Source organism: Siphateles boraxobius, unplaced genomic scaffold (assembly GCF_051911475.1).
Source record: "Siphateles boraxobius isolate OS27281-9 unplaced genomic scaffold, OSU_SipBor_1 1, whole genome shotgun sequence".
In the NCBI taxonomy this organism is placed as follows: Eukaryota; Metazoa; Chordata; class Actinopteri; order Cypriniformes; family Leuciscidae; genus Siphateles; species Siphateles boraxobius.
The window spans coordinates 3,227,367-3,254,860 of record NW_027508699.1 but is presented as its reverse complement, the minus strand read 5'-3'; the positions used below and the strand labels follow the sequence as shown (position 1 = coordinate 3,254,860).

At 37.2% G+C, this 27,494-nt stretch overlaps 2 protein-coding genes and 3 non-coding genes across 5 annotated transcripts; 4 read left to right on the top strand and 1 right to left on the bottom strand.

The window, feature by feature from the left end:
• Positions 1-431: 431 nt before the first annotated feature.
• LOC143741299 (5S ribosomal RNA) lies at positions 432-550 on the top strand. Its single transcript, XR_013204994.1, has one exon. It is a non-coding gene; the product is annotated as a 5S ribosomal RNA (ribosomal RNA).
• Positions 551-12,883: 12,333 nt separating this feature from the next.
• On the bottom strand, positions 12,884-14,801 carry LOC143753059 (uncharacterized). The gene is made up of 3 exons (XM_077245640.1): positions 14,606-14,801; positions 14,409-14,488; positions 12,884-14,288 (listed from the first exon to the last, which is right to left on the bottom strand). Exons 1-3 carry the CDS (start codon positions 14,606-14,608, stop codon positions 13,823-13,825), a joined length of 549 nt encoding a protein of 182 aa, XP_077101755.1. The 5' UTR covers positions 14,609-14,801; the 3' UTR covers positions 12,884-13,822.
• A 1,210-nt stretch (positions 14,802-16,011) lies between these two features.
• Positions 16,012-16,130, top strand: LOC143742117 (5S ribosomal RNA). Its single transcript, XR_013205357.1, has one exon. It is a non-coding gene; the product is annotated as a 5S ribosomal RNA (ribosomal RNA).
• Positions 16,131-17,878: 1,748 nt separating this feature from the next.
• Positions 17,879-17,997, top strand: LOC143741236 (5S ribosomal RNA). The gene has a single exon (XR_013204974.1). It is a non-coding gene; the product is annotated as a 5S ribosomal RNA (ribosomal RNA).
• A 1,660-nt stretch (positions 17,998-19,657) lies between these two features.
• LOC143750410 (uncharacterized) lies at positions 19,658-27,114 on the top strand. Its single transcript, XM_077243504.1, has 2 exons — positions 19,658-19,857; positions 25,702-27,114. Exons 1-2 carry the CDS (start codon positions 19,812-19,814, stop codon positions 26,958-26,960), a joined length of 1,305 nt encoding a protein of 434 aa, XP_077099619.1. The 5' UTR covers positions 19,658-19,811; the 3' UTR covers positions 26,961-27,114.
• Positions 27,115-27,494: the final 380 nt, after the last annotated feature.

The following is a 27,494-nucleotide window of genomic DNA, read 5'->3' as shown; positions in this document are numbered from 1 at the left end:
TGAACTTGAACGTCACGGCCGAGCACCACTAGCCTATTTTAGTAATCACACAATAACCTGACAATTTAATTTAAATTTTATATCAATATAGGCCCATATTCTTGTTACTTTTATTTTTATTTTTATGGGGATTCCTGGTAAAATGAAGGTAAAAAATATTATTTTATATTTTATTTTGCCTTTCCACGGACCACCTGCAGTACCCTCACGGACCACAGTTTGGGAACCACTGGTCTAGAAAAACCCCCAAAATATTTAATTTATTATTAATTTAATGCATATAGAGGTCTAATGAATTAATATTTTGAGCAGCTGTATAAAGACATGTAAACGCTTTGTGGATGCTGTTTGTCTTGCAGCTGCAGTGTGTGTGAATGCGGGCCGAGACTCGTGTGCCTTCTTTAAATATCCCTCTATCGGCTGAGACTCTCGCTTACGGCCATACCACCCTGAACACGCCCGATCTCGTCCGATCTCGGAAGCTAAGCAGGGTCGGGCCTGGTTAGTACTTGGATGGGAGACCGCCTGGGAATACCAGGTGCTGTAAGCTTTTGCTTTATCAATTCACTAATAAACTTCAGGGCTCGGCTCCCACGGTTTTTCCTTTATCCTTTTCAATTCAATTGCTTCATTTATTTGTCTTTCATGCTGCTTTCTCTCTGGCTTCTGTCTGCTTTCGGTGTGGTAAAGGACAGCTCAGCCTCGTCATTCTGTCTTTCTCCTCCAGGGGGCGATCGACAGGCTTTTCTCTCTCAGTCTACAAGCAACGCACAACTCTGAGCACTTGTTCTTTTGTAACCCGCTCCTTTCCTCAGCTTCAATTAGACCAGAGGTTCCCAAACTGTTTTTGTCAGCAGAACGCTCAGATTATAGCTTAATATTTCATTAATTCCACACACATTTGCATGTTCAAGGATTTTTAATTAGGCTACTAACCTATAACTGGCCCTGCACTGGGTCTGAATAGGTTTTAGAGTCGGTACTTATTCTCAGTGTTGGTACCAGATCTCTCAAGATCTCAGCATTTTCACTTATTACAATCCAGACTTTATTTCTCTCGTACTAAGGTATTTGTTCAGAGTTAACAGTTTTAGATGTTGATGTTTTATTGAAAATACTAAAGTTTCAAGTCACCATTATGGTGAGCATGTGCCAGGGAACCAGTATGGTGCTTTAGTTAGTTATTTGCCCTTGACTTTTTAACTAAAATTTTTCTTTTGCTGATTTAACTTAGACCAGAGGAGTTTGGTTCCAAAACGAAATAAAAATGTGTTTTCTTTACCAAGAAAGTGGAAAGATGAAAACAACTATTTTCTGTTTCAATCTTTCACATAGCATTTGTAGGGTATAATGACAAAAAAAAATTAAATCCAGGTTTTGATTTTCAAAGATTTATTATAAAAACGGATTCCCCCCTCCCCCCCCCCCAAATGCAATAAATCCATTAATTTTTTTTTCAAAATGCAATTAATGCAATTAAAACTGGCGTTTGTTGTGGTTTGGAAAGAAAGGGAGAAAACATGGCAGAATAACACGGCGGATATCGCATTTTACTTAAGATTAAACATTGACTTTTCAATACCGACCAGATACAATCCTGATTCTTGCGGTAACTCAATTTTATTAAAATGGCGTTTAGGAATCAATCTCATTGGTCACTTTGTAGTGATGTTGTATTTATTTGATTCACTGAAACTAGAGTATAATCTCTGATTATATTGTTTAAAATTAAATTGTTTATTTTTCATGCCGATCCTACTGCAGAAATTTCTACTCTGTTGTGATAGAAAATGGTTTGTCAGAGTCATGAATACTCACACAGATATCAAGAACCAGCAAATGAATCTCAACAATGGTGACAATTAAAAAAAATCAGATTAACTCTGAATGTCACAAAACAAGCTAATAGTCACAAAAAAAGCTTTCTTGATTGTCACCATTGTTGAGATTCATATGTTGATTCTTGATGTCTCTGTATGCTTAAGTAAAGAATAAAATCCAAGGTTGATTAGAGCGCTGCAGTTCCATTTTTCACCACAGCTTTTGCATAGGAGAATTTGTCGGGTGCTGTAGAGATGGGGAGACTGCTGCTTATTATCTTAGATTAGTAGTGGGAAGTTCGGATCGTTTTACTGCCTTGGATATTTGAGTCTTGTTCAGCAAAATGAACGGATCTTTTTATCGAGTCATTTCGTTCATTTCAGCATAATATAATTAAAATGGCATGCTAAATATCACAACACATCTAGTACTTACAGAAATGTTGATTACATTTGTAAAAAGAATAAAAATAAACTCTAAGGTAATGCAGCCAAAGCCAAATTATAAGAAACCGACATGTTTTATTAATTGATTAGTTGTTGGGTCTTAAGTTTAGACTATTGCAGTCGGATTCTGTTGGTTCATCTTCTGATCCGAGACATTCTTTCCTTTGCAACTTCATATTTATCAGGTTAGTTCTCCTCTCGTGTCTCGAGACGTTAGTTGTCGACTCGCCAGTGTCTGACTCTGCTCTGTCTGCCGGGCCGACCGTGCCGTGTGTGATACAGCAGGGCTGGAAAGAGAAATGATTAGTTCATCTTTCGAGTCTCGAGTTCGGGTTCGGACGGGTCCGAGTCTCGAGTTCTTCCTGTCAGTCCATATAGGCTATGCTGTCAGTACCGGAAAGAGAAATGATTAGTTCATTTGGTTCGGGTTCGGACGGGTCCGAGTCTCGAGTTCTTCCTGTCAGTCCATATAGGCTATGCTGTCAGTACCGGAAAGAGAAATGATTAGTTCATCTGGTTCGGGTTCGGACGGGTGCGAGTCTTTCGTTCTTCCTGTCAGTCCATATAGGCTATGCTGTCAGTACCGGAAAGAGAAATGATTAGTTCATTTTCTTCGAGTCTCGCTTTAAATCCTTCGTTCTTTTGTCACGTGACCGCTGGTATCTTGCATCAAATACAACATTAGATTTGTGTTATTGACTGTGTCTGAATGTATATTGTTTTATAATTAGGAATTATAATTCAAAATATGTGCAATAAACATTATCTGAAAAATAAAAGTTCCATCGTATTATTGTCCCTGTCCGTCTCTTTTTTTAATATGTTTCTTTTGCATATGTGGTGTGTTTTATTATATATTATACATTAATTAACTACTATTATATTATACATTAACTACGTGCTTGTTTGTGAAAAGGTTGTGAATTAGTAGGCTATTCAATACATTTACAAGTCACGGGACAAAAGAACGAAGGAATCAAACTCGAAGACTCGAAAAAATGAACTAACCATTTCTCTTTCCGGTACTGACAGCATAGACTCTATGGACTGAGGACCCGGACCCGTCAAACCAAAGACGGAACCAAAGACTCGGACCCGTCCGAACCCGAACTCGAGACTAAGATGAATGAACGAATCACTCTCTGAGACAACTCGGTAGTCCCGAGTCATTTTAAAGATTCGTTCAAAATGAACGAATCGTTCATGAACGACACATCACTATCATAGATACATGCTTAAATGCATAAATCTAAACGCTACATTTTAATATCCTGCTCACTTTACGTCTTAAAATAGTCAAGAAAATCCCAAAAATATTTAATTTATTATTAGTTTAATGCATATAGAGGTCTAATGAATCAACATTTTGAGCAGCTGTATAAAGACATGAAAACGCTTTGTGGATGCTGTTTGTCTTGCAGCTGCAGTGTGTGTGAATGCGGGCCGAGACTCGTGTGCCTTCTTTAAATATCCCTCTATCGGCTGAGACTCTCGCTTACGGCCATACCACCTTGGTCACGCCCGATTGGTACGTTCCAGGAAGTGTTTGGTCACAGTGGGGTGGAGGAGGTTCACCCAAAAGTTTTGTGTTTTGTTTTGCGGTTTTGTGTATGTTAAATAAGTGTTTTTGTTTAAGTTTTTCGTATTAGTTTTTGTATTTGTCCTCCCAACAGCTTAGCTGATTGGGAGGGATTGAGTTTTTTTTTGGAGAAATGGACGGACAAACGGCTATGGATAAGGACTTGGCACGAGAAACACGTCGGAGAAAGGAAAATGGACTGGACAAAGGACAACGAGAAAAGGATTACCCTGAAAAGAGAAACAGAAGAAACTACACGAAGGACGCAACGATTGTGATTGATTTGATGGAGGTACAGGACGGGAAGGCGGAGGATATTATAAAAGCATTGACGGAGAAGGTGGATGTGACGAATATACTAGCGATAAGACCATAAATGATGAAGGAATATGAAATTACATTTGAGAAAGAGGAAGATATTGAGAAGCTGGATGATGGACTGATAATAAAAGGAAAGATGTGTGAAATTAAAAAATTGAATAATAAGGACTTGGTTGTCTCTTTCATGCATCTGCCTGCTTATCTGGAGGATGACGTAATCCTGCAAAAGCTGGAAGGATGGGGGGTAACTCCCATTTCACAGATTAAAAGAAGATTGTACACAGGCACCAGCATAGAGGATGGAACCAGGTACATGAGAGTACGCTTCCCGAAAGAAGTGCATTCTTTGCCCTACAGCATGAAAGTGGAAACGGAAGAGGGTCCTCAGTATTTCAGAGTGATACATAGCCAGCAGATGAGAACCTGCAGGTTGTGTATGAGCACTGAACATATGATGAAGGACTGTCCGGAATTCAAATGCTTTAAATGCGAGGAAAAGGGCCACTTCGCGAGGGACTGCAAAGCGGAGAGGTGCCTGGGCTGCAAGCTTGTGTTGAGCAGGTGTGAGTGCGACGACGGAGACCAACAACAGGAGGAAGAACTGATGAGCGGGCAGATGCATGAGGCAGACAGAGAAGAGAAGCAACGCGAGGGCATGGAAGGAACGCCAAGAGAGGAGATTGTAAGCGCGGATGTTGAGGGCATAACGGAACGGAGTGGACTAACGATAGACAATGAGGAAACGGAGGAACGAATGGAAGTAACTGGGACTTTGCAAACTGAACTGGAAAAGATAGAGGAGCAAGATCAAGTCACGGAGAAAGAAAAAAGGGACAAAGGAAGTGAAAACATGGACGACGGTGGTACAAAGGGAATAACAAGTAAAAGAAGAAGGACAAGTAAGGTAATTCCAAATTTAGATAAAGCAAGGAAAAAAGTTTCTTTTGAAAAAAGTGATGAGAAACAGGACTGTGGAGAAAATGTAAAGGAAGGAGAGGAAATGAACTGAAAGAATGGGGATTTTTAATTTTTTTATCTTTTATTTTATTGTGCTGAGTATTGTGACTTTTAATGCAAGAGGGTTAATGAACTGTGTGAAATTTGAAAAAGTGAAGGAAATGTGCAAAGAAGAGGATATAATTTTATTGCAAGAGACAAACTGGAAAGATAATGCAATGGAGGATTTTAAAAGAAAATGGGAAGGGGAATTATTTTTTAATAATAAAGAAGGGAAAGGAGGTGGAGTGGCAGTGTTAATAAGAAAAGACAGAGGTATTAAGGCAAAATTGATATATAAGGACATAAAAGGGAAATGCATGGCTGTAGAAATTAAGATAGAAGAAGAAGATTTTATTTTGATAAACGTACATGCTCCAAATGACCAAATGGAAAAGAAAATGTATTTTAATGATATATCTAGAGTAATGAAAGAATGGAAGAAGGTAATAATTGGGGGAGATTTTAACACTGTTTTTAGTAAAATGGACATGGTGAATGGAATGATTTTTAAGTCGGATGTGGGTAGAAAAGAGTTAAAGTTATTGATGGGAGGAAAAAATATGATGGACGTGTGGAGGGAGAGGAATGAAAAAAAGAAGGAATTTACAAGAAGGCAGCTGGTGGGGAATTTTATGTGTCAAACCAGAATAGATTACTTTTTAAACACCAGGAATTTAGAACATTTTATTGATGGGATTTTTTATAAAGAAACCACTTTAAGTGATCACAAAATGGTATTAATGAGACTAGATTTTAAAAGAGAAAGGAAGGGACCAGGGGTTTGGATTTTAAACACTGATGTCTTAAAGGAAGAGCATTTTAAAAAAGGGATAGAAAACATTTTAGATGAAGGAAAAAAAGACTTGATGTACATAGAAGATAAAAGACAATGGTGGGAAAACATGAAATATGAAATTAAGAAATACACAATAAACTACTGTAAGTTGTTACAAAAGGTGAAAAGAACAGAGGAGGAAGAAATAAGAGAAACGCTAAGAAAAGAGTTAAACAAAAATGAAGTAAACGTGCAAAGAGTACTTGAAGTGGAGGACAAATTGAAGAAAATAGAAGAGAAGAAATACAAGGGGGCGATGTTAAGAAGTAAAGCAAAATGTACGGTGCAAGGGGAGAAATGTAACAAATTCTTTTTTAATCTTGAGAAAAGCAAGGGGAGGGCAGAAATAATTAAGGAAATTAAGAATAAAGAAGGACAAGCGGTTTTAAACACAGAAGGGATTTTAAAAGAAATAAGCCAGTTTTATGAAGAACTTTTTAAATCAGAAGGAGGAGATGAAGAAAAAAGGAATTTTTTAATTAAACAGATAACAAAAAAAGTCAGTGAGACAGATAAGGGGGTTTGTGAAAGAGAAATAACAACAGAAGAAATTATACAGGCCATAAATCAGTTAGGAGTAAAGAAAAGCCCAGGAATAGATGGAATTGGAAATGAGTTTTATAAGATTTTTAAGGAAAAAATGAGCATAATTTTAAAAGAAATCTATGGAGAAATTTTTAAAAAAGAAAGAGTACACCCAAGAATGGGACTGGGATTAATGAAAATCATTTATAAGAGAAAAGGAGACAAAACGGAATTGAAGAATTATAGGCCTATCACAATGTTAAACACAGATTTAAAAATTTTAGCCAAAGTTTTAGCAAACAGATTAAAAGAGATAATGCCGGATATAATTGAAACTAACCAGGCTTACGGAGTTAAGGGGAGGGACATTGCGGATATCACAAGCAGTATAAGAGATATAGTGGGATATATAAAAGAAAAAGGAAAGAGAGCATATGTAATAAGTATGGACTTTGAGAAGGCTTTTGACAGAGTGGAACGAGGGTTTTTAATGGGAATTTTAAAACAATTTGGGTTTGGAGAGAATTTTATCAAATGGATTTCAGTTTTATACAGTGATATTTTAACAAAAGTAAAATGTAATGGTTTTTTAACGCAACCTTTTAAAGTTTTAAGATCAATCAGACAAGGATGTCCACTGTCCGCACAGTTATATTCTTTGGTGGCAGAACCTTTAGGGCTTTTAATAAATAGAGACAAAGAGATAAAAGGGATACAATTTGAAGGAAGAAAAGAATTAACTCCAATTTTTCAATATGCAGATGATACGACAGTTGTGGTGGAAAATAGGGAAAGCATAAAAGAAGTGATGAGAAAAATAAAATGTTATTGCGAAGGCTCAGGGGCAAAAATAAATGAGGAAAAAACAATATATATGAAGTTTGGAAGGACAGAGAGTTTAACAGATGTTTTTAAATTTAAGGAAGTACAAGAGATGAAGATTTTAGGGGCAATTGTAGCAAAAAATGAGAAGGAAGCTATTGATAATATGTGGGAAGAGACATTGGGAGAAATGGAAAGAAGATTGATTTTTTGGAGAAATAGATTTTTAAGTTTGAAAGGGAAAATTTTAACTGTAAACAGTTTAATGTTATCAAAGATGTGGTATAAATTGCAAGTAATGTCATTACCAAACTGGGCTTTTAAGAGAATAAAAACGATTGTTTTAGAATATTTATGGGATAAAAAGCCTTCAAGGGTAGCGTATTATACGCTAATAGGAAAACCGGAGGAGGGAGGGATGGGACTGGTGGATGTGGAACTGAAAATGAAAAGCATGAGGGTAAAAGTGGTAAAGAAGTACTTGGATGATAATAATAGAGCTGATTGGAAGGAATTGATGGTATTTTATTTAAATAAATGTGGGAATTTTAACCTGGGGGAAAACACTTTATGGATGAAGATAAAAGCTGGGATGATGGAGGGAATTCCACAATTTTATAAAGAGGTTTTAAATGCTTGGAGGCTTTTTTTGACAGAGGTGGATTTTAATCCAGAAGGGAGGGAAATGATTTTAAATCAACCTTTGTTTTTAAATGACAAAATAAAGATAAATGAGCGTGATATCTATTTTAAGAAATGGATGCAAGCAGGCATTGTAAAAGTGAGGGATATTTTATGGGAGTGGAAGGAGGGATTTTTACCACTACAAGTGATAAAGGATGCGATGGAGGAGGAAAAGGAAGACTATAATGTGATCAGTTTAAAAAAACAATATGAAGATGTTAAAAAAGCAATCCCAGGTCAATGGTTAGAGGAGGTCAACAATAATGATGGAAAAGAAAACAAAATGACGGTGTATTTAAAATGTAAAGACAAGAAGGTGGATTTTAATATGGGAACTGTGAAAATGTTTTATGAGTTTTTTAGAAACAGAGTTTTTAAAAAACCAGGGGCTAATGAGGTTTGGTTAAGGAATTTGAATGGAATTGAAGAAAAAGATGTCTGGAAAAACAGAGCATGGAGTTGGTTAGATGTAGGTTTGGAATGTTTGGATTATTTTATTAGACAAAATGTGATATATACTGAAATGAGATTGTGTATAATGAAAAAAGAAAGTAATGCACAATGTAAAGTATGTAAGAAGGAAGATGAAGGGATTTTACACTTGTTTTTATATTGTGAAAAGCTTAATTTTTTTTTTAATGAACTGAAAGATTTTATAAAAGAATTAAGAGGAAAAGAAGTGGTTGCTGAATGGGATACATGTTTTATGTTGGGAATGGCAGAAAAAAATGTAAATAAGAAGCTTGTGAATTTGTGCTTACTACTGGCGAAGAAAGCAATATGGAAAAGAAGGAACATAGCAAAAAACAGAGATGTTGTTTTAGATCTATGGGGGCTTTTTAAACCGATGGTAGATGATTATGTGGAAATATTGTACAATTATTTTAAAATGGAGAGCAAAATGGGGGAATTTTATGGAATTTTTAACAAGGATGTCATGTGTGTTTTTAAACAAAAACACTTTTACTTGCCAAAGTATTGAACAAGATGGAAATGTATAAATATATAATGATGTGTTTTATGTAAAGCAATGATAAAAAATTTAATAAAAAAAAAAAAAAAAAAAAAAAAAAAAACACACCCGATCTCGTCCGATCTCGGAAGCTAAGCAGGGTCGGGCCTGGTTAGTACTTGGATGGGAGACCGCCTGGGAATACCAGGTGCTGTAAGCTTTTGCTTTATCAATTCACTAATACACTTCATGGCTCGGCTCCCACGGTTTTTCCTTTATCCTTTTCAATTCAATTGCTTCATTTATTTGTCTTTCATGCTGCTTTCTCTCTGGCTTCTGTCTGCTTTCGGTGTGGTAAAGGACAGCTCAGCCTCGTCATTCTGTCTTTCTCCTCCAGGGGGCGATCGACAGGCTTTTCTCTCTCAGTCTACAAGCAACACACAACTCTGAGCACTTGTTCTTTTGTAACCCGCTCCTTTCCTCGACTTCAATTAGACCAGAGGTTCCCACACTGTTTTTGTCAGCAGAACGCTCAGATTATAGCTTAATATTTCATTAATTCCACACACATTTGCATGTTCATGGATTTTTAATTAGGCTACTAACCTATAACTGGCCCTGCACTGGGTCTGAATAGGTTTTAGTGTCGGTACTTATTCTCAGTGTTGGTACCAGATCTCTCAAGATCTCAGCATTTTCACTTATTACAATCCAGACTTTATTTCTCTCGTACTAAGGTATTTGTTCAGAGTTAACAGTTTTAGATGTTGATGTTTTATTGAAAATAATAAAGTTTGAAGTCACCATTATGGTGAGCATGTGCCAGGGAAACAGTAATGTGCTTTAGTTAGATTATTGCCTCTTGACTTTTTAACTAAAATTTTTCTTTTGCTGATTTAACTTAGACCAGAGGAGTTTGGTTCCAAAACGAAATAAAAATGTGTTTTCTTTACCAAGAAAGTGGAAAGATGAAAACAACTATTTTCTGTTTCAATCTTTCACATAGCATTTGTAGGGTATAATGACAAAAAAAATTTAAATCGAGGTTTTGATTTTCAAAGATTTATTATAAAAATGGATTTTTTTCCCCCCAAAATGCAATAAATCCATTAAAAAAAATTTCAAAATGCAATTAATGCAATTAAGACTGGCGTTTGTTGCGGTTTGGAAAGAAAGGGAGAAAACATGGCAGAATAACACGGCGGATATCGCATTTTACTTAAGATTAAACATTGACTTTTCAATACCGACCAGATACAATCCTGATTCTTGCGGTAACTCAATTTTATTAAAATGGCGTTCAGGAATCAAACTCATCGGTCACTTTGTAGTGATGGTGTATTTATTTGATTCACTGAAACTAGAGTATAATCTCTGATTATATTGTTTAATATTAAATTGTTTATTTTTCATGCCGATCCTACTGCAGAAATTTCTACTCTGTTATGGAAGAAAATGGTTTGTCAGAGTCATGAATACTCACACAGATATCAAGAACCAGCAAATGAATCTCAACAATGGTGACAATTAAAAAAAATCAGATTAACTCTGAATGTCACAAAACAAGCTAATAAAGTCTCAAAAAAAGCTTTCTTGATTGTCACCATTGTTGAGATTCATATGTTGATTCTTGATGACTCTGTATGCTTAAGTAAAAAATAAAATCCAAGGTTGATTAGAGCGCTGCAGTGCCATTTTTCACCACAGCTTTTGCATAGGAGAATTTGTCGGGTGCTGTAGAGATGGGGAGACTTTTGCTTATTATCTTAGATTAGTAGTGGGAAGATCGAATCGTTTTACTGCCTCGGATCTTTGAGTCTTGTTCAGCAAAATGAACGGATCTTTTTATCGAGTCATTTCGTTCATTTCAGCATAATATAATTAAAATGGCATGTTAAATATCCCAACACATCTAGTACTTACAGAAATGTTGATTACATTTGTAAAAAGATTAAAAATAAACTCTAAGGTAATGCAGCCAAAGCCAAATTATAAGAAACCGACATGTTTTATTAATTGATTAGTTGTTGGGTCTTAAGTTCAGACTATTGCAGTCGGATTCTGTTGGTTCATCTTCTGATCCGAGACATTCTTTCCTTTGCAACTTCATATTTATCAGGTTAGTTCTCCTCTCGTGTCTCGAGACGTTAGTTGTCGACTCGCCAGTGTCTGACTCTGCTCTGTCTGCCGGGCCGACCGTGCCGTGTGTGATACAGCAGGGCCGGAAAGAGAAATGATTAGTTCATCTTTCGAGTCTCAAGTTCGGGTTCGGACGGGTCCGAGTCTCGAGTTCTTCCTGTCAGTCCCATATAGGCTATGCTGTCAGTACCGGAAAGAGAAATGATTAGTTCATCTGGTTCGGGTTCGGACGGGTGCGAGTCTTTCGTTCTTCCTGTCAGTCCATATAGGCTATGCTGTCAGTACTGGAAAGAGAAATGATTAGTTCATTTTCTTCGAGTCTCGCTTTAAATCCTTCGTTCTTTTGTCACGTGACCGCTGGTATCTTGCATCAAATACAACATTAGATTTGTGTTATTGACTGTGTCTGAATGTATATTGTTTTATAATTAGGAATTATAATTCAAAATATGTGCAATAAACATTATCTGAAAAATAAAAGTTCCATCGTATTATTGTCACGTTTATTTATGTGTGTGTGTGTGTGTGTATTTATATATATGTGTGTGTGTGTGTGTGTATGTGTGTATTTATTTATGTATGTGTGCGTGCGTGTGTGTATGTTTATTTATATGTGTGTGTGTGTGTGTGTGTGTGTGTGTGTGTGTGCGTGTGTGTGTGTGTGTGTGTGTGTATGTATATGTGTGTGTGTGTATGTGTGTGAGTGTATATATATATGTGTGTGTATATATGTAAATAAACATGTCTTACATCTCATTTAGGTTCATGACTTACAGGCATTTAATGACTTTCTGGAAACTCATTGAACCTGCATCCCACAAAATGATTCGTGTGACCAGAGCAAGAGCAACTACAATGAGGAGTGAAGCTGAAACAAGAGGCAGTGCATGGGTAAATACAAAATAGAAAAACAAAACCTAATTTTACATTTTCAGTGAAAGCCTAGCCTACACATTATATGTACATAATTGCAAACCTTGTTATTTTTATAGGGTCAGTCCCTGCAGCCCATTGATGAGTTCTTCCTCTTCATGACCCACCTCTCAGTTGGCCAAACACAGCGGGATCTGTCCCACAGATTCAACATTCATCAGTCTACAGTTAGCCGAATTATTACAACCTGGGCCAATTTTTTGTATACCATTCTTGGCTCTGTCCGCATATGGATGTCTGAGGAGGAAGTCAAGGCTCATCTACCCAATGAGTTCCAGGACTACCCAGACACACAAGTGGTGATCGACTGCACGGAACTGCGTTGCCAAACTCCATCCTCTCTCCTGCTTCAAAGTGAAGTCTTCTCCAATTACAAATCCCACTGCACCTTTAAGGGGTTAATCGGCATGGCACCACATGGTGTGGTCACCTTTGTGTCATCCCTGTATGCAGGATCTGTCAGTGACAAGGAGCTTTTTAAGCAGTCTGGAATTGTGTCTCTGTTGAAACCTGGAATGGCAATAATGGTCGACAAAGGTTTTCTTGTTGATGACTGTGTGCCATGTAAAGTCTACAGACCTGCTTTCCTGTCAAAAAGGAAACAGCTGACAGCTGATGAGGTAAAGAAAACACAGTCCATTGCTCAGCTGAGGGTCCACGTCGAGCGTCTCATCCGCAGGGTGAAGGAACACAAGCTGTTCGACACAGTCATCCCTCTTTCCATCACAGGGAGCATCAACCAGCTGTACACTGTTGCTTGCCTCCTTGTAAATTACCAGAATGGCCCCTTAGTAAAAGCATGGACAAAGGATTAAAGACAAGATAACTTTGTTTGGGGATTGATGAATTTGGATTTATTTTTGTTCAAATATAAATAATTTAAACGTGTATATAAATAACTTGAACACTTGCACTGCAGGAATGTAAACATGTAAATATAAATAACTTTGTACAGTTGCACTGTAAGTATGTAAACGTAAATATAAATAACTTTGTACAGTTGCACTGTAAGTATGTAAACGTAAATATAAATAACTTTGTACAGTTGCACAGCAGGAATGTGAACATGTAAATATAAATAACTTTGTACAGTTGCACTGCAGGAATGTAAACATTTAAATATAAATAACTTTGTACAGTTGCACTGCAAGAATGTAAACATGTAAATATAAATAACTTTGATACAGTGTTTAACATTATCTACAGTGATGTTGAGTAAATAAAAAAAAACTTTGATACAATATTAAATGATTATTTGTCTTTTTACATCTGTAAGCATCTTGGCAGGTAAAAGTAAAGAAAGAAATGGTCAGCTTTCTCTCGAATGATCTGAAACATTTTGATGTCTTTGTAAATGCGCTGGTCATCATGTCATCCTGTGCATAAACGACAAAATCACACCAGTCCAATCCTGAGATCAGCATTTGTCCTTGAACTTGCCAAAAGTATGCATGCTGTTGTTTCAGTTCTGGTGTGCCATTGTGAAATTTAAGGTAAGGACAGTCCACGTAACTTTTGACATTGGGACATTTTATCTCCAAAAGTCCAAAAACATGGTGCTCTTTAGGGTAAAAAATAATCCCATCAGGAGAGGCCCACAGCCAAGGTGCATCGGGGTGAATTAAGAATTCCCAAGTGTGGTAGTTTACTTCTCGCAGCAGACAGTATTCCTCAATTGCAGCAGATTCCATTTCAAGCCCTCTCTTCATGTCTGCTGTCTGGCGAGTTCCCTTATAAATTATTTCAGCCAGGTGTTCAGCTGAGCTCTATCCACGCACATGACAAACCTCCCTAAAACGTGACGCTGTTACCCGGGGTTTTCGGACCGAGTGCCAAGCAAGTGATGCACTCTGTTCTTTGGTGGCATGCTCTATTTTATGAGCCATATCCAAAGTTACTGCCAGTGACGTCATGTGTGCTTGTCCATGTTCGCTATGGACAAACAAGCAAACAGATGCGTCAAGGCTGTAACCAACTAGTGGCAGAGGTGGCGGTGGTGGGGCATCTTGATGGTGAGTGATGTTGCATGTTGTTGCTGCTGGCTGCTGGTATGACAGCACACTTCCATACTGAACTTTACCAAAGGCAGAATCCACCAAAGAATCCTCATGTGACATCCTGATAGTGGTGACTGGAGGAGCTACAGCACTGGCGTAGTCCTTATACGCCTCTGCTACTTGGAGGACTAAGAGGTCAGGCAGCTCACTGGTGACACCCTTGTAAAGGGTACTCCTGAAATGAAAAGAAAAGTATTAAACAAAAAGCACTTTTTCTAGTTTTTAGTCTGTCTAATCTTTCATATTTTTCATTTTAAACTACATTCATCTTTAGTATGAAATGTTTGCGTTGTACCTTAAACCCTCAGCAAGCTTCCTCTCTTTGGGTCTTGCAGACAGAACCACCATTTTATGGACAGGACCTGGCTTGACTCCCTAGAAAATATAATAATAAAACATTAAACTCAAATAATGCTCTTTGTATTTATTAGTTTATTGCATTTCCAGTAGTTGTTATTAGTTTTTAATAGCAAATTCATTTAATTCATTTACCATTGTTCTGGGTTTGTGCCAGCTCTGCTCTGTTTCAGTACAGCTGTGAAATGGAGGAACTGCACTGATGCCAAGCTGAGAGTAGTGGGCTGTTTGGTAGAGTAGTGCAACAATGTGGTTGCACAGTGCTGTCCCAGCAACACAAGAACAACTACTCTGTGACAGTGTTACAGGACGAGAGTCCTTTAATACAATCTGTGAAGATAATTAAATTGTTAATGTTATTTGTAAATAGATTCTAAATTATTTAAAACACTTATGAACCCATTTACTGCCTATGCCTGTCTTTGTATAGATGTAGAACCCACAAACAACTTCTGTTTAAAACATGCATTTCATTTAGAGATCAGCTGTCTTTTATGTCCTCCTACTCTTAATCTATGGGGCTTCTCTGACTTCCTCATCGACCTGAAACATGTCGCCCTCACGCTGATCTCTCTTGAGAACTGATCTTTACTGGAAACTGAGAAATTACTCATAGTCAGTAACAATCATATTGCACAATTTGTATGTAACAGTTACATCGCACAAACAAACAATTTTCAAATTTACGTAAAACCATACGTTTAACTAATATCAAATAATCCAAATAATAGATAAAATAATACAAAGACCGGTATGAACGTTTTGTGTCAGAAACGGAGACAACGATTTTAGAGACCGATTCGCTAACGTTAGTCGAATTTTGCATGATATGAGAGAATAACATTACTCACCCTCAAAGTTGTCAATGTAGCTTGAAATATATAATTTAAATCCCTTCTCTTTCTTGCTCTTAGGTGTGACAGCAAACTGCCTCACAATGATGTTAACATCGTTCACGTTAACCTTAGGCAGTTCTTGCAAACAGCGAGTGTAGTTTGCCATTATCTCCACAGAATGTAAACACGGCTTACAGCGCAGAACCGGATGTGAGTGAGCGGGCTGAGACAAAACCCGGAAGCGATCGTGCATAGAGGCTATTAAAAAAAAAATCAGATCAACTCTGAATGTCACAAAACAAGCTAATAAAGTCTCAAAAAAACTTTCTTGATTGTCACCATTGTTGAGATTCAGATGTTGAGTCTTTGATATCTCTGTATGCCTACATTTAAAAGAAAAACCAAGGTTGGTTAGAGCACTGCAGTTCCATTTTTCACCACAGATTTACATATGAGAATTTGTGAGGCGCTAGGGAGACTTCTGCTTATTATCATGAAAACATGCTTAAATACATTAATCCTTTAATTATTTATTTATTATTAATTTAATGCTTATAGAGGTCTAATGAATGAATATTTTGAGCAGCTGTATAAAGACATGAAAACGCTTTGTGGATGCTGTTTGTCTTGCAGCTGCAGTGTGTGTTAATGCTGGCCGAGACTCGTGTGCCTTCTTTAAATATCCCTCTATCGGCTGAGACTCTCGCTTACGGCCATACCACCCTGAACACGCCCGATCTCGTCCGATCTCGGAAGCTAAGCAGGGTCGGACCTGGTTAGTACTTGGATGGGAGACCGCCTGGGAATACCAGGTGCTGTAAGCTTTTGCTTTATCAATTCACTAATACACTTCATGGCTCGGCTCCCACGGTTTTTCCTTTATCCTTTTCAATTCAATTGCTTCATTTATTTGTCTTTCATGCAGGCACGTGCAGAGGGGGGGGCTTTGGGTGCTCGAGCACCTGCCCTTTTGCCCCTTGGTGCCCAAAGTGCCCTTTTGTCAAGGCAAAATTTCCTCTCCTTTTTTGTAATTAAAGGCCCTTTTGTGGATGCCTGCCCAATCCAACTATTAGTAAAATTAATGAATAATAATTTAGCCGTAAATAAAATGACCCACATGATGACCTGTCACCTGACGAACTCATCCGGGACGATTCCTCACGCTGCACGCGCATTTTTTAATTTCGCGCGGCTACGCGCCCTACCAGAGGATTTCTTCAACTTTGCGGTTGCTGGTAAGGGACCTTTCGGTATTTATGGAAGGGGCCACCGGAGGAAAATCGGGGAGGGTCATGTCGTTTTTTTCTTTGGTGAGGGGAGGGTCATACAACTTTTTTTTAGTCTAGGGGGAGGGTCACTCAACTTTTGTATTTATGAAAACATCTAAATTTTAAAGTGGCTTTTTCGGTGCATATTTTCAATGTAGCAATGTTCAATTTCAATGCACGGCACTGGGCACTAGCAGCAAAGCGCGAATGTGATTTCTGGCGCCAATACGTAGGCAACTCTTCAAATATCCTTTCGGTCCCGGTGATTTGAAATTGTGCAAACGACATGAGAAGGAATGAGTAAACGTTATGCAAACTCCCAAATTGACGCTCGTGTCTCCAAATGGAGTTTTGGATAATGTTGGCTTCGGGCTTCGGCAGCTTTTAAAGGTAATACCTATGCTAAAATATACAATGACTGAGCAAATGTGTTGAATTTGTTATACCCACTGTGCTTTGTTGAATGGTCTCAATGTTGTTATATTTCATGTGAATACAAACGTTAGATGAGTAGTATGCAGGAAGTGTTGCTTATTGTGTTTCCACAACAATGTGAGTATTATAATCTACTGAAATGGCCACCATAAACGTGGAGTGTAATGTAACGTACGCAGAGGTTTGTCATAGTTGTAAACAAACAATGGCTTCTGAACATCTTTACCAAGCGCAAACCAGTACAGAAATCAATAAATTATCGGGGAGGGTCATGCATTTTTTCACAATCATTTTGGAGGGTCATAGAAAAATTTATTGCTGGCTAAGGGAGGGTCAAGTCCTTTTTGACAACAAATCTCAAAACTCCTCCGGTGGCCCCTTAAATAAAAAACGAACAGTCCCTAAGTGGTTTTATTCTCAGCGAAGTGATTTTGATGTTTGTTTACTTATTATTATGTCACAAAACAAGCTAATAAAGTCTCAAAAAAACTTTCTTGATTGTCACCATTGTTGAGATTCAGATGTTGAGTCTTGATATCTCTGTATGCCTATATTTAAAATAAGAACCAAGGTTGGTTAGAGCGCTGCAGTTCCATTTTTCACCACAGATTTACAATGAGAATTTGTGAGGCGCTAGGGAGACTTCTGCTTATTATCATGAAAACATGCTTAAATACATTAATCCTTTAATTATTTATTTATTATTAATGTAATGCTTATAGAGGTCTAATGAATTAATATTTTGAGCAGCTGTATGAAGACATGAAAACACTTTGTGGATGCTGTTTGTCTTGCAGCTGCAGTGTGTGTGAATGCGGGCCGAGACTCGTGTGCCTTCTTTAAATATCCCTCTATCGGCTGAGACTCTCGCTTACGGCCATACCACCCTGAACACGCCCGATCTCGTCCGATCTCGGAAGCTAAGCAGGGTCGGGCCTGGTTAGTACTTGGATGGGAGACCGCCTGGGAATACCAGGTGCTGTAAGCTTTTGCTTTATCAATTCACTAATACACTTCATGCCTCGGCTACCACGGTTTTTCCTTTATCCTTTTTTAATTCAATTGCTTCATTTATTTGTCTTTCATGCTGCTTTCTCTCTGGCTTCTGTCTGCTTTCGGTGTGGTAAAGGACAGCTCAGCCTCGTCATTCTGTCTTTCTCCTCCAGGGGGCGATCGACAGGCTTTTCTCTCTCAGTCTACAAGCAACACACAACTCTGAGTGCTTGTTCTTTTGTAACCCGCTCCTTTCCTCGACTTCAATTAGACCAGAGGTTCCCAAACTGTTTTTGTCAGCAGAACGCTCAGATTATAGCTTAATATTTCATTAATTCCACACACATTTGCATGTTCATGGATTTTTAATTAGGCTACTAATCTATAACTGGCCCTGCACTGGGTCTGAATAGGTTTTAGTGTCTGTACTTATTCTCAGTGTTGGTACCAGATCTCTCAAGATCTCAGCATTTTCACTTATTACAATCCAGACTTTATTTCTCTCGTACTAAGGTATTTGTTCAGGGTTAACAGTTTTAGATGTTGATGTTTTATTGAAAATAATAAAGTTTGAGGTCATCGTTATGGTGATCATGTGCCAGGGAACCAGTATCATGGTTTAGTTAGTCTCTTGACTCTTTAACTAAAGTTTTTCTTTTGCTGATTTAACTGTATGTTTCTGATATGTTTATTATAGCAATTCATTGATACCAAAGTCTAATCTCTGATTAAATTATTTAAATACTAAATTAGTTATTCTTTAAGCCAATCCTGCTGCAGAAACATCTGTTCTGCTGTGATACTCTGAAAGATTTTATGAAATCATTATGCAGAAATTAATTTGACATGGTCATTTATACTCACACAGACATCAAGAATCAGCATATGAATCTCAACAATGGTGACAATTAAACGAAAATTCAGATCAACTCTGAGGGGCGGTCTCCCAGACAGAGATAAAACCTAGTCCTAGACTTAAATGGCCCTTTAAACCAGATTAACAGAAATCCGCTTTCTCTGTCATGGCTTTAAATAGTCCTAGATTTAGTTAGTCTCAGTCTACAAGCAACACACAACTCTGAGTGCTTGTTCTTTTGTAACCCGCTCCTTTCCTCGGCTTCAATTAGACCAGAGGTTCCCAAACTGTTTTTGTCAGTAGAACGCTCAGATTATAGCTTAATATTTCATTAATTCCACACGTCAGTATGTCACCAGAGCACGACGCACCCCTGATTCACCCCAGATTCAATGCTGTCACTCTTAAGCCTACAAACATTTCAAACTAGTAGATATATCTTAACAGAAATATTGGTCATAAAGAATCAAATATATGAAACATTAAACAAAATATTTTTTGTATTATTTTAACCAATTATTCACTTCAACATTATGCAACTTCATGCTGTCACTGGCACAAGGTACTTACACATCCTGCATAATATGATATTATATAATAGGCTTTGCAATATATAATGTCTTAATGTTGCGCTGTCTTTGTCTTTCGTAATTCAAAATGTTAATTTAACAATCTCCATTGTTCATTGTTCAAAGCATTATTCAAGTTATTATTTATTCCCCCCAAAAATCAATACTCCACACTCCATTCCAGCAGCACCATAAGATGGTTTGCCAAAAAAACAAAAGAAGAAGAAGAAGCCCTCCATACAGCAAGATGGCGCCAATCCGCCATTTACTCAAAGAAGTCGACGGAGAAGCTTCGAAGCACAGATTGTAAATAAACGTTTATACGTTAACGTATCATTAATGAAACATCAGGAATATTGCATTGTAAAAGGTTAGCTGGTGAACATGAGTGAGGCTGAACCCTGCAGAGTGAACACTGAGGAACAAAGAGGTTTGTGATCATTCTCGAGTCTACATCAAAATCATCCGTAAGATCCGTTCACCAGACTATGTAAAACAAAAAATGTGAATGTTATTGTGAAATAACATTAAAAATGTACAGCTAATCCTTTTGCTAACTTTCACCAGATAAACTGTTCAAATCGATGCTGCATCGTCACGAAAGTTTGTCTTGTAAGTTGTTCGTTAAAACATTTAATTGTCACTCGTCTACAAATAACGAACTTGAGCGCGCAAAAGACACGTAATTTTGCTAACGTTACCCTTTTTGCCACATTTTCTCCTGCCGGTGCGAACAAACACAGCGAGAGATGCATTAAAGAATCCATTATATTAATAACATTACTGCGAGATCTAGTGAGACGCATTCAAATTCAGCGCAGAAGTCTCCGTTATTAATCAGAGATATCAGAGCAAACAGCGATAACGTGGAAACCAGGAGAAACAAGAAGATTTTCAGTCCAAAATAAGCAATATTCACCATGGATTTAACACTAACTGTGACCAACGTGGCAGCAGAAATAGTCAAATGCTTACTAGTACTTCACATATCTTATTCCCAGCACTTCAAAACTCTAATATTATCTTATTAGGTTATTTTTTAATATTTTTATTGTTTAAACGTGAACATTTTTGTTCATCCTTGAAATATTATACTGATTTATAAAATAAAAAAATGTTTCAATTAGTTCATTAGTTTCAAGAAATTGGAAAACTCACACTTATTTGAAAATAAAAAATACTTAAAATGAACATTGTACCCAGTAGGTGGCTGCAGAGGAGCACTTATCGGCTTAATAGCTATTTCCAATCCATAATATCTTTTTCAATCGTTTTGCTTTTGAGTGAATATTTAGACATTATGAATGATAATAATTAAAGTTAATTTGATCTACATCCAGGGTGGGAATTATGTAATTTTAGGGGCAAGGCCATTTGGCCTCCACCTTTTCTTTTTTTTTAGGGGCACCAAGGCCATATGACAGGGCACAAAGGCCATTGAGTACAATTCGATGGTTTCCCATTCAGATTGATACCATAACATCCTAATTTGGAATAAGACATGGATTATGACTTTTTTTAATAAAAAGTACATTTTTTACCTTCTGTGATCTGATTTGGCTTCAGATAAAAAAAAATCAGACAGAAAATATAATATTTTATGTATAATCAGGCATGAAAACGGTTCAGGGGTGAAAAAAGTGAGAAGGATATAACCCCTCTAGGGGGGTCCGGGGGGCATGCTCCCACGTAAGAAAATTTTATATATACCATATTTTAAAGGATCAATCTGATGCATTTTTAGATGCATTTTTTTGCATACCAGCGCAGTTAAAAAAAATCAAATAGAATTTCTATAACTCTGTGTTGAACTGATAATCACTCTTTTGTGTGTTAAACACAATCTACTTAATACAGACAACTTCGTTATAAAGAAAAACCACAAATAAAAAAAAATATGATCATAACCAATCATGACAAAAATTCTATTATAAACTATATTAGTGGATAACTCAGCGGTAAAATTTAGTCTTGAAAAATCACAAATGTACAATAATTTTATCAAATCTGAACATTTAGTGAAAAAAACATTATTTACTGGGGAACAAATAAGAGACAATAAGTGTAGCACTAAATCTGGTAAAACGTTACACATTGCTCTTTGTATTGTTGTAAAATACATGAATGAAAAACAAGATAAAAATCAGAAAGATCAATTATTTTATATATAGTCTAGGCTACTATAAAATTAAGACTTTTTTTAAATGTATATCACAGCTGTTTAATGAGGCAGCAACATATGATAGATAGGACAGAACAAAAAAGGCTATTAAGAATCTTTCATTGCGCAAAAGTATTATATGATTATGAAAGGATCCAACACAGTGCGGCTCAAAGCGCTTATGCGCATCCCGAGCGCAGAATGATGCGCTTGAAGCAACACAGAGTCACAGCGCGTCGAGTCCGCATTGAAAAGTTCAAAGCACAAAGGAAAGACATATCGATGCGTAGTGTATTATACAGTATCTATCTATGCAATAGTTTATTGAGCCTTTTCTTTTAACAGTTTTAAATTTCAGTTACTGTGCGCGTGAAGAACAATTATAGTGCTCCAGTGTTGTGATCTAACAGACACACGATAGAAAGTAACATGATTAAGGTACAGCAATACAGTCCAGCAAGATAGTCATTTTATGCGAAACCATAGAACTTTATCTACAGATCAAGTATAATAATATTAACATTGAATCATTTTGGAGAGGGTTTCATCTGTAACCGAACGCGACGCGCTGTTTGAATGCTGAATGGAGAATGACTGACAGTTAGTGACAAATTAGTGACATTCTGGGGACACCATTGATTTATATTACATCTTGTGAAAAGAGGCATAATATGTCACCTTTAATAAAGACCTCTATTAGGGCTGGGCGATAAATCAATTTTATCGATTAACTCGAATGTGTAGTTTACGCAGATTTTTTTTAATGAAAATCAGTTTTCTCTTTAACAACCGCCGACGCTCCCATCTGGGCACCCGTAGTTCCGACCGGGCTCAGCGCTTGCCATGATAGAGATACAGAAACAACATGGCAAATGAGCAAGACCGCGGCAGCAGAAGCACACCCGGCGAAAACATTTACAAGCTGAATCTGCAGGGCCGCCAACTCTCACGAGTTCACTGTGAGAGACGCAATTCTGTCACTTTTTAAATGCTCTCACGCCACACATCCATTTTCTCGCGCAGAGAAAAATCGTGAAGCAAAGAGAACACTGACACCGACAGACAAGACAGAGCAGGTTACTATCGATATGAAACAGATTCTCAGCTCTCAGATTCTGTCAGTTTTATTACAAAATTCAAACAATAAACACCGTTTTGGCGCTTGTAAATGTGACGTGAAAGAACGCTGACAGATCTCAGTTCAAGCGGCACGTGAACCAAACATCTGTTACTCTTTACTACAAACTTACCGAAATGTAATAAAATCGATCGATCAGTGTTTTTCAACCGCGGAAAGATGTCCATAAAACAGCTGGAGAACAACATATGCCACGTAACATTATATTTACCTCAGGATGGCTTTTAATGACCCATAGCACGCATGTTAGTTAGACGCATTATAAAATAAAAAACGCATTATATTTAATTTGAGTTAGTTTTAACCTTTAATAATACCAGCTGACAGGGCTCTCTGTATGTTTACAGCATTAGGTGATTTTTTTTTGTTTTTTTGGGAGAACAATTAACACATTAACGTATCTACTTTAAGATAGTAGTACGATAGTTCTTAGGTAGTAGTACGTAGCTACTACGTACCTATTTATCCAAAGGAATTTATATTGAATCAAGATCAGAATCAAATCACAAGAATTGAATTGAAATTGTGAAATTTGTGTTAAGCAATAATAAAAACAGTAGCAAACCAGTAAACTTAATAAAATTATGTTTAGTTACCAAATCATTTGACTATCACAATACACTTATTGTGATGCAAATGTTTTGTTTTTTTTACACATCCCCCCCAAATCCCAATCCACCCATTTAATTTTATGTTACATTTTCATTGTTTTCAAAGACAGGGCCTGTCCTCTTGTCTTTTTGGCTTGTTGTTTCTCATTGCACTTTAATGGAGATCAAATCCCAGAAGGGAATATTAAAACAAAATAAAGTTAAAACTTGTTTTGAACAATTTCTTTGTCATCTGCAGATTGATTTTAAGTACGTAGAGAAAAAAATCGATTTAAATCGTAAATCGGATTTTTTGTGAAAAAATCGGGGATTTTTTTTTTAGGCCATATCGCCCAGCCCTAACCTCTATATTCAGTTTCTGGGTGAACATGCACAAGTGTCAGATGAGTTCTGTGGCAGGGTCCACCTCGGTTGAAATCGTGTTCTGGGGCAAGGCGGTCAACATGTGAGAAGCGCCAGTGAACAACAAAAAGTGAGGTTACGCTAAGGATTAAAATATAGAAGTGCCTGTACTACCGGCCCATTTTAAGCACTAATTAACATGAAAATTACACAGCAAAATCCCCAGTGTTAAATGAACACTCCTGGTGTACATATAGGTCCAACTACAGGGTGTTAAAAATGAACACTGAAGCAGTGTTGAGGTTAATGAGATAATTAAGTGATTAATTAAGTGATGATTGGCCATTAGTGGTGACACCTGATGTTGATAAGCAGAATCATTGAATGAAAGAGAAACAACAAGAATGGAAAAAAAGAGAAACACAAGAACTACTGACTTCGAACCTTTACACATTATTGCACTTACCAGTGTGACTTTATTTCTGTCATACATCTACAAAAAGTTATTGAGAATCAACAGAAGTTTAGACGGCAATGTTTTATGGAATTTTTCATTTCAAGCCACCATTATGGTGGTTAGTGTTTGTTTTAGTTGGGCTATTGAACCTTTTTATTTTTTATTTTGACTTTTTCTCTGGCTGCTCTAGCATTGTGTTTATAAAGCACATTTGTTATTGCATGAGAAAACCTTCTAACAATATGTTGTGATGGTGACATTATCGTCACGTAGTAACCTGATTCACTGATGTCATTTAGAGTCTAAATCTTTGACTATATGATGGATGTTGCGTTTTAGTATTAGGGATTGTAGCCATGAGATTCTACAGCTTGAAATCCAACAACAATATGAACAATTTGGAAAAATTTTGTGCACTGGAGCTCTTGTGTTTAGACACACAAACATCAAGAATCAGCATATTAATCACAACAATGGTGACAATAAACCAACTGGTGACACACAGATCAACACTGATCATCACAAAACAAGCTATTAAAGTCATAACAAACAATAGCAGAAAAAAAACATGCAAACAGGAAAAACAATGAAAATTACTGGACAATTCAGCTGTATAATTTATTCATACTGCAATGCATGATGGGAGCCATGGATGCATTTTGATTGGTGGCTCCCATCATGCACTGCAATATGAATCTTTCGTGTGATTGTCACCATTGTTGAGAATCATATGTAGATTCTTGATATCTGTGTGTGATTTTAAAAGCTTCAGATTATTAAAGCACTGCTGGAATTTGCTACTGTAATGATTAGAACCTAATCAGTTTATAATGCTGGTTGAGTTAATCAGGATATTACAGGATTGTATTTTCATAAACATTACCATCATGACCTGGGCTGTGTTTCCCAAAAGCATTATAAGCCTAACTTGATCATAGAACGATAGCAACAAAAGAACTGCACAATCAATTTAGGCTTATGATGTTTTCGGGAAACACAGCCGATGTTATGGTCTCTCTTGCAGTAACACATGTGCTTTATAAACACAGAGTTGGAGCAGCCAGAGAAAAACTAATGGTAAAAAGCAAAGAGTCCAGAGCCCAACTAAAGCAAACACTGATCGCCATAATGGTGACATGAAACAAAACATTCCATAAAGCATTACCATCTAAACTTCTGTTCAATATAAATAAGAATGTGTGTAGATGTATGACAGAAATACACTGGTAATAATAAGTACAATAATGTGTAATGGCTCTAAGTCAGTATTTCTTGTGTTTCTCTTTTTCTGTTCTTGTTGTTTCTCTTTCCTTCAATGATTCTTCTTATTAACATCAGGTGTCACCACTAATGGCCAATCATCACTTAATTAATCACTTAATTATCTCATTAACTTCAACACTGCTTCAGTGTTCATTTTTAACACCCTGTAGTTGGACCTATATGTACACCGAGAGTGTACATATGTACACTGGGGATTTTGCTGTGTAAAACTACAGAATTAATTTGTCAGTTGACGTTTGTCTCTTGAATAAAATTTTGACAATTTAATGTGTTCACTTTAGGTCTGATGGAGGTGAAAGAGGAATGTCAAGAAATAAATGAAGCGGAGGAGAAACATCAGTATCCTCACAATTTTAAACCTGAAGGAAAATCCTTGACTTTTGTGAATTATTATTTTCAATTTTTGAAAAAAAGATCTCAAAGAAAAGAGGTACAAAATTTTTTCTCATGCAATCAGTGTGGAAAGAGTTTCCTTCGTAAACAACTCCTCGTTGACCACATACGAGTTCACTTGGGGTTGGAGCCCTTCACATGTGATCAGTGTGGAAAGAGTTTTGTGCGTAAAGCACTCTTGAATGATCACATGAGAATCCACACTGGAGAGAACCCTTTCGCATGCCTTCAATGTGGAAAGAGTTTCTCTAATGAGGGAGACCTGAAGCTTCACAAGGAAATTCATATTGGAGCGAAACCTTACAGCTGTGCTCAGTGTGGAAAGAGTTTCAGACGTAAAGGACTTCTCAATGATCACATGAGAGTTCACACTGGAGAAAAACCTTTCTTATGCGAGCAGTGTGGAAAGAGCTTCATTCGTAAAGCACTCCTAAAGGATCACATGCGAAGTCACACCGGAGAGAAGCCATACAGATGCTCTCAATGTGGGAAGGGTTTCTCACTTAGAGGAAACCTTTATTGTCACATGAGAATTCACACCGGAGAGAAGCCTTACAAATGTGATCAATGCGGGAAGAGTTTCTCATTTAAAGGAAAACTTAAGCATCACTATAGAATTCACACTGGAGCGACACCTTTCACATGCAATCAGTGTGGGAAGAATTTCGCACAGTCAGACAGCCTTACATATCATCTGCGCTCTCATGCTGGAATAAAGCCATTTAAATGTGATCAGTGCGGTAAAGCATTTATTTTGGGATCACGTTTGAAACAACACATGAACGTTCATGCAAATGCGAGGCCTTACATTTGTTCCGTTTGTGGAAAGACTTTTTCACGTCTGGACTGTTTTAAAATGCACCATAAAGTTCATACTGGAGTGAAATCTCATGTGTGCTCTGAGTGTGGGAATAGCTTCGGCAGAGCCGGCGACTTGAAAATTCACCAAAGAATCCATACTGGAGAAAAACCGCACAATTGTTCACATTGTGACAAGAGTTTCAATCAGTTAGGGCAGCTGAAAATACATGAGCGGGTGCACACTGGAGAGAAGCCGTACCAGTGCCCTTCATGTGGAAAGAGTTTCAGGTCATTAAGTGCTCGTCAGATTCATGTAAAGAAGCATTGTCCAAAATTGTCAATGTGAGCTCTGATCTACAACAATGAGCAGATGATGAGCAGTTTATTTTCAACGGATATTTATTAAAAATAATCTGTATTACTGAATATTTTGCTTAACACATAGAAAAAAAATAATTAGGGGAGCAAAACTGATCTAATTAAAATTACTTTGGTCATACTGATATTTCCAATGTGTCGTCTATTGCAGTTTCCCAAACCTACTCCTAAGGTTTTATTGCACTACATTTTTCAATGTTTCTCTGGTCTGTCTGATACACCCATTTCAAGTCTTGCCGTCCTCAATAATGGGCTGATGAGCAAATCGGGTGTATACAAAGATGTACAAAATCGCAGTGTTGGGAAAACTATCTGATGACTTCTGAATCTCCTTAAGTAAAGTTCCTTAGGCACACACACTACACCAGTTGTTGCCCAGTGCACACTTAAAAGACTTAGTGGGTCTCATTCTTTAAAACCAGTGTGGATTATTTTGTGTGCATGCACAGGAGAAGTTGTCTCAAAAATAGTCTGCCTATTTCACAACTAGGGATGGGACGAT